The 7,396-nt window shown below is 47.1% G+C and overlaps 1 protein-coding gene across 1 annotated transcript; it reads left to right on the top strand.

Moving 5' to 3' along the window:
* The first annotated feature begins 479 nt into the window (after nt 1-479).
* Nucleotides 480-5,822, top strand: GJC3 (gap junction protein gamma 3). Its single transcript, XM_046667052.1, has 3 exons — nt 480-500; nt 4,496-5,280; nt 5,592-5,822. Exons 2-3 carry the CDS (start codon nt 4,497-4,499, stop codon nt 5,597-5,599), a joined length of 792 nt encoding a protein of 263 aa, XP_046523008.1. The 5' UTR covers nt 480-500; nt 4,496; the 3' UTR covers nt 5,600-5,822.
* The last annotated feature ends 1,574 nt before the right edge of the window (nt 5,823-7,396 follow it).

The raw sequence follows: 7,396 nt of genomic DNA, 5'->3' as shown, positions 1-7,396 counted from the left end.
GAGCATGACGAGTTCTGGGACAGCTGCTGCCTGAGGAAATGAAGTAAAAACACACACACAGACACAAACCCACACACAGACACACACACACACACACACTCTTCTTGTGCTTCGGGTACTTTGGCCAGGAGAGTGGGGGTCATAACAGAGATTTAAACAGAACAAAATTCTATCTGTTGCTGCCTGCGAGCCTGCAGGTTGGAAACACCCTGAAGCCATTGCTTCCATTTCAGATGATCTGAAAATCCCTGTTTCAGTTCACCCTCAACAACAGCGGGTTATTCTCCAGAGCCCACTCTTTAACAGCAGGGCCGCCTGCTCCTTCAGCTGCAATTCTTCTACTCTTCACTAAAGCTGCCAGGAATGAAAGGGGGAGGGGAGGATGGGGGCGGTGGCAGGGGCAGAGCCTGGCAGAGAGCTGGGACCCCGAGGGCTCCAGCCTAAGGACGCTCCTCTCTGCCACTTTCCCTGCTGTTCTTGCTTCTGCTCAAAGCTGCCAGGTGAGTGCTCAGGCGGAGAGCAGCTGGGCTGGCTCAGGGCATGGGGGAGTGGCGGTGGGGGCTGCCTGGGGCTCTGGACTGTGCTTCTCCAACTCCTGCACACACCAATGACCTGGGGATATTATTAAAAATAAGATTTGATTTGCTAAGCCTGGGATGCAGCCTGAGATTCTGCATACCTGGTGATGCCAGGCTGCTGCGCCACAGATCCCACTTTAAATTAAAGAATCTAGAGTGTTTTCCAGGCCAGGAGGCTGAGATAGGAGCAGTGAGCTCGATTCAGCACTGTCCTCAGTGGACATCTCTGCCTCACACCTTAACTATCTGAGATGAATTCTGCCACCAATGGAATCTTGAAATTTTTCTCCAAAAGAATAGAGATGCTTAGACAAATCCTTACCAAAATCATGAGGGAATTAAAAAAAAATCTACTTACATATTTGAAAATCCCCTCAAATTGCGCTTTCCTCCCTCTCGCAGCTCTTGAGTTCACAGGTGTTGCTTCACTGACTGAAATCTTGACAGGGCTCAGATCCTGCCAACTCCCTCCCAAATAGATTTATCTGCAAACCGCTTCTCCATTCCTAGAAACAGAGTGGCGTCCCTTGAACTGAGCTTTGTCAACAATGCTGAGCCCTCAGCTCCTCAGGTTCCGAAGTTTGGCCTGGGGGCTCTGGCTCCTGTGGACAAAGCTGCAGACGTGTTTGTGGGAGGAGGATGTTGGGCTCAGGGAATGAGACAGGTGGCCTGGGGACAGCTGGAACAGATGGGCCCCAGGAAAGCAGCGGATGAGGGACAAGGGGGGGCTGTGTTTAGGCTCCGGTTGTATAGGAAACACCCTTTGGTCTGCAGACTGTGGGAGATGAAGCATGATTCTGTCTGAGCCTTCCATGAGGCCCTGGAATGTGTGCAGAATAAGCACTGTTTTGGTGATAATAGCTGTGGGACAAAGGACATCAAAAGGTGCTGAGAATTAGACATGGGGACTCCAAACCAAAGAGTTTTCAGGCAAGTCCTCTTGTCCTGCTTTATCCCCTCTCTCCCTTCCAAACCCCCAAAGCTCCGTGGTGAGCTTCTCAGAGGACATTTGGGTGTCTAGCTATGGGTCAGGGGTGGGCATGGGAGAGAGAGAAGAACAGAGACAGGGTCTCTGGAAACGAGTTACATTCCCAACACTTGGAATAGGGCAGGCCTACTCTGTGTTAAATTCCAGGTTTGCTGGGAACATGCTGGAAACATGTTTAGAGGGTGCTAGGCCTGTACTTTGAAAGGAGATGAGGCTGACAGCAAGACTTGAGAAGTTACCAAATTAGCATTTGGTAACTCTCCAGGAGAGCTAGGGCAGAAATCCTCAGGGCCTGGGGCTGCCTGCCCTAAGGGCGAGGACCCTGTAGACTTCTGAGGTGGAGAGGGACTGCAGGCGTCCTCACAGACGGGGCTGCTTGAGGGACGATGCACAACCAGCCTGGAAACGGGCTGATTATCATGCCCCACCAAATAAAAGCCCTTTGAGATGCTCTGGTACAGAAGTCTTGCTTTACAGACCTGGTAACTGAAGCCAAGAGTAGAGAGCTGATGGACCAGCACAGCTCTGAAGCGGTGGTTCTCAACCAGGGGTGAATTTGACCCCAGGGGACGTTCAGCAACGTCTGGAGACTATTGTGGGTGGGCAGGGAGAGTGTGCTACCAGCATCTAGTGGATAGAGGTCAGGAATGCTGCTAAACATTTTACAACGCACAAGACAGCATCCCTCCTACCCCCAAGCAAAGATTACCAGGCCCCAGATGTCAATAGTGCCAACGCTGAGAAACTCAGGACCAGCATTAGAACTTGGCCTTCCTTTCTGTCCTCCATGGAGCTCAGTGCTTCTCCCAACAAAACTCAGTTAAACACTTATAGAGAAACTGCTTTTCCTCAGGCATGTCGCTAAGCGCTTTTTTGTCCACTAAATAAGCTAGTGATTTTGTTTTATCATTGTCTTCCTGTTCAAGTTAGGAAACAGATTTTGTTCCCTTATCTCTTTAGCTTTCATAATCTTCAGTTGTTCACCTTCTTCCTCTGAATTCTGGAAGAGTCAGAGTGTGGTACTGAATTCTTTCCAGCACCGCACTCCGATTTTCCTCTCAATCTGTCCTGTTGCCTCCAAAGCGGCTTTTGGTTGTGCCACTGGTGATCTTCCTCCTGCTCTATTTGTCATGTTTATATGTTTAAAGATCCATTTACTCTCATTTTCGAGGAATCTTGGGAATGAGAGGGGATAAATCTTCATCTTCAATCCGCCATCTTTAATCATGAGACCAATTTTACATCTTTCTAGAGACTAAAAATACATTTCCTCTAAAAATTTTAACCCAGTTTTATAGAAAAGAGTTTTCAGCTGCCTGATATATTTCTGAGTCTTCACAGTCTGTGATGGAGGTAGAAAGACAGGGACTGAGGAGCAGGCAGAGGTTCAAACTCTCATTCCTAGTGGCTCAAAAATGGTTTTTCACAGTTGGTGGGTGGCGACATATTTCTCTGGTCAGTTGAGACCTTTAGGAAGTCCCTTGGAAGCATCTCAATCCATCCTTCCTGATTGTACAGAAGTGACCGTTCTGCCTAAGTTTAGGCACATGGCCTGTTCTTATCTATAGTTTATAACACTAACACCCATTTAAAATTGTTTTGTGCATCTTTCTGGGTATTATAATTGGGAAGCTGGTATGAGACAAGTTAGCCATGTCTCATTTGCTGCCATGTGAACTTAGCAATTCAGGTTGTCATTGTTAGAGTTAAAAGGGAGAAACCTAAGCAAGTTCATAGTCAGAGAGGAAACAAAGATGATTCAAATTACAGGAAAGATCATTTGGGGATCAAATCCTTGGAGAAGCTGGAGAGACCCAAGGGCACAGGTCCGGGAGGGAGAGTAGCCTTGGACAAGGGTAGGACCACTTCTTTCTCTAAGATGCTGCAGAAGGAGGTGACTATGGAGATAAGAGAAGTGGTAGCTGTGGGGTTTCACATCAAAGAATCTTTTTTCTCTGAGGAATCAGAGGTTTGCATGGTCTTCTGAGAGTGAGAGGAACTAGGTGTGGAACAGTTTGCACTGAAGGGGGATGGTTAGAAACAGCCGCTCGGCATTGAGCAGGCTGCTGATTAGGATAAAGATAAAGATGGCAAACTGGGCTTGTAGCATGATAATATTTGTCTAGGGAATTGAAGAATTTCTGAAGCCTGTCCCTGGCCATGGTCACCTCTCACCACAAGGGAGATATAAGCCCAAGGAACAATGATAAAGCAGAGTCAAATTTCGAATTTTTTATCCATCCGGCTCTGGCTTTGGCCTCAAACTCCACTACAATTAACTAGTAGATTCTGCTGGTTTTTTCTTTTTTCCCAAAATGTTCTCCTTTCCCTAAGCTGTAAGTCTAAAGAACATCAGACTAAAGCAAGCCTCGACACTCACTAGGTTCACTTGATCTCCATCGAGCCTGCTAATCTAACTGCATCTCAATCTCACCACTGTGAGGGGAGCAGAGGCTGCCCAGACACACCTGTGAGCACCCGAGGTCAAGGGGCCAGAGAAAAGCAGACAGCAAGAGAATGGACACTGCCCCCAGGGTCAGCACCGATTTCATTCAGGTGATGCCAACAGTAGCACCAGACCTGGCAGCCATCACTTGGGGAAACAACTGTTTTCAGGGGACTCTGGTCTCTGACATTCAGCCTTTGGGGAAGGATGAGAGGGAGGGATGGAGGGAAAGGGAGAGTTCCTCTCCATTCCAACAGAGCGGGGACTGTACTTCTCACTATTATTATTTTACGTAGATGATTCCATTAACTATAACTAGGTGCAGTCAGAGTCTTGGTATTTGATCAACCATATTCTTGGAGAGGAGCAAGAAGGCTTGCTCCACCTATTGATGGGTTAGGAGTGAAGAGGTGGCCTGACACTCTTCCTAAAGGACAGTGAGCAACACACCCACACCCATCATTGTCCTCTGCTCCAAAACAGGATGTGTGGCAGGTTCCTGAGGTGGCTGGTGGCTGAGGAGAGCCGGCACTCCACCCACGTGGGGCGCCTCCTGCTTCCCGTGCTCCTGGGATTCCGCCTTGTGCTGCTGGCTGCCAGTGGGACAGGGGTCTATGGTGATGAGCAGAGTGAATTCGTGTGTCACACCCAGCAGCCAGGCTGCAAGGCCGCCTGCTACGATGCCTTCCACCCTCTCTCTCCACTGCGCTTCTGGGCCTTCCAAGTCATCTTGGTGGCCGTGCCCAGCATCCTCTACGTGGGTTTCACGCTGTATCATGTGATCTGGCACTGGGAAGAATCAGAAAAGGTGAAGAAAGAAGAGGAGACCCTGGTCTGCCAAAGGGAGGACAGCAGAGATGCCTCAGGATCTGGAAGCCCCAGGCTGTTCTGGGCCTATGTGGCACAGCTGGGGGTGCGACTGGTCCTCGAGGGGGCAGCCCTGGGGGGGCAGTACCATCTGTATGGGTTCAAGATGCCCAGCTCCTTTGCATGTCGTCGAGAGCCTTGCCTTGGTAGCATAACCTGTACTGTGTCTCGCCCCTCTGAGAAGACCATCTTCCTAAAGACCATGTTTGGGGTCACTGGGCTCTGTCTCTTGTTTACTCTCTTGGAGCTTGTGCTCCTGGGCCTAGGGAGATGGTGGAGGACCCGGAAGCATAAATCTCCCTCTTCTAATTACTTCCCAACTTCAGAGAGTACCAGAAGACACAAGGAACCAACTGATAAATTCCTGGTGGTGGAAACAAAAGAGCAGTTCCGAGAAGCAGGTGAGAAGGGCACTCATATCCCTCTTTCTTCCTGCCCCTGATGTCTCTGTCCTGATGGTCTCCCATGGCAGGTCCCTCGTCCTCTGGGAAGTACAACTCCCACATTGTCACATAGTAGAAAACCAGGTACTAGGCAGATGTGTTCTGACCACTGCTCCCAACCCATCTCCTAACCTTCATCCCCATCAATTTGACGATTCCTTCCAACGAACCGGGACAAGAGTGCTCAGTCAGTTGTCTCCTGCCCTTCCATTTAGGTCTTTTCCTACTTAGAAAAAGTCTCAGCTTCTTCTTGATTCTCTACTTTGCAGAGTTATGAAGACACCTGGCTTACCTCTGAAGGAAACCCTATGATTGGATCTTCTTCCAAACATCCTATGAGTGGGGTTTTGCCTCCATGACAAATTAGAGGCTGTTGAAGCATCTCTAAGGGCCATGACAGGCCATGCTATCTAAAGCATTTCCTTGAAGAATGCTTGCTTGTGCCTTCTCATCAGAATTCTCTGGTGTCAGCATAACAATTTTCATGGGCTTGATTTCAGAGTCAGCCAGCAGAAGCCTCCATTAAAACTGTGCCTCTCCCCTATCCTGTACAATAAATATCGACTACTGTTGTTGGAATTCCTCTTGCTGAAGACAATCCTCCTTCCCGTCTCAGTGACTCTACTTACCTCTCCTATTGTTCCACACTTTCTGCTCTCCCCACCTTCAAAGTACTTTAACCTATGAATGCCCTCAGCTCTGCAGCATATATCATAACCAGAAGCTCTGGCCCTCCAAACATGTATGACCCAGTGTCCTTTAATATATAGATTGGGTTTATTCAAATACCTGGCCACACCCTTTAGGAAGATTACTGGGAAATCAGAGGCTTATGTCTCCTTGACCACTGACAACTCTGATTTCTACTCAATCCTCATCCTCTGCTTGGTGCACTGTAGCACCTCCTATGTGGGGCCAAGGCCCTAGTTTTTAAACGCATACGTCTCAATACCACACAGAAAAGACAGTAGAGATTTGCTGCTGATTCAGGGGTAACAGTGAGGGATGTTTACATCACAGTATAATTCAATAGATGATTTAAAGCTTAATATCAGGCTTCTCTTTTCTTGAATGTCTCAGTCATTTCTGTCTGAGACTGTTCTAGCCTCCCACTTTTTTGCAGAAACACCTCTCTTCTCGGTTCTTCCTTGCCCTTAAATTCTCAACAAAGAGTAGCTACCTAGTGTTTTTTTCCTCCTTCTGAATCCCAAATTATCCCCAAGTAAACGAGGAGGGCCCATTCCTAAGGAAAGATATTTGGTTCCCCAAGGGACACTGGCAACAACTTGCAAAATAATAATTTTCCTTTCTGCTACACGAATGTCTCATAAAGAATCCCTTACCTACTGTAGCCAGAGCCCAGCCAAGTGACCAGGCAAATGTCATCATTCTGAATTCCTCCTTGATAGCATCCCTTTTTAATCAGCTGTATTGAGATATAGTATATAACATACCATATAATTCACCCATTTAAAATATACAATTCAATGGTTCTTAGTATAGTCAGAGTTGTGCATCCATTAACACAGTTTTAGAACATTTCTTCAACTCAAAAAGGAACCCTCCAATGCTTACCTATTACCCCCCAACCTCCAGACCCCCTAAAATAAGCAACCACTGATGTACTTTCTGTCTCTATAGGTTTTCCTATCTCGGCTTTTCATATAAATGGAACCACACAATATGTGGTCTTTTGTGTCTGGCTTCTTTCCCTTAGCATGTTTTTGAGATTCACCCATGTTGTAGCATGTATCAGTACTTCATTCCTTTTTATGGTTGAATATCATTTCATTGTATGGCTATACCACATTTTATTTCTTCATTTTTCAGTTTATGGGCATTTGGATTGCTTCCACATTTTGGCTTTTACGTATAATGGTGCTGTGAACATTCATGTACTAGTTTTTGCATCAATGTATGTTTTCAATCCTCTTGGGTAAATACCTAGGAGTGGAATTAGTGGGGTATATGGTAACTCTTTAAAAAAGTTTTTGAGGAACGGCCAAACTGTTTTCCACGGCAGCTGTACTATTTTACATTCCCAGCAGCAATGCATAAACTGGTCCCAATTTAT

The sequence above is a fragment of the Equus quagga genome, chromosome 7, assembly GCF_021613505.1.
Source record: "Equus quagga isolate Etosha38 chromosome 7, UCLA_HA_Equagga_1.0, whole genome shotgun sequence".
Classification (NCBI taxonomy): domain Eukaryota; kingdom Metazoa; phylum Chordata; class Mammalia; order Perissodactyla; family Equidae; genus Equus; species Equus quagga.
The sequence above is the reverse complement of the archived record's forward strand: the minus strand, read 5'-3'. Positions and strand labels throughout refer to the sequence as shown.

Bases quoted from the DNA above. Each gene is read 5' to 3' on its own strand.
- GJC3 (XM_046667052.1), top strand. From the start codon at position 4,497: ATGTGTGGCAGGTTCCTGAGGTGGCTGGTGGCTGAGGAGAGCCGGCAC.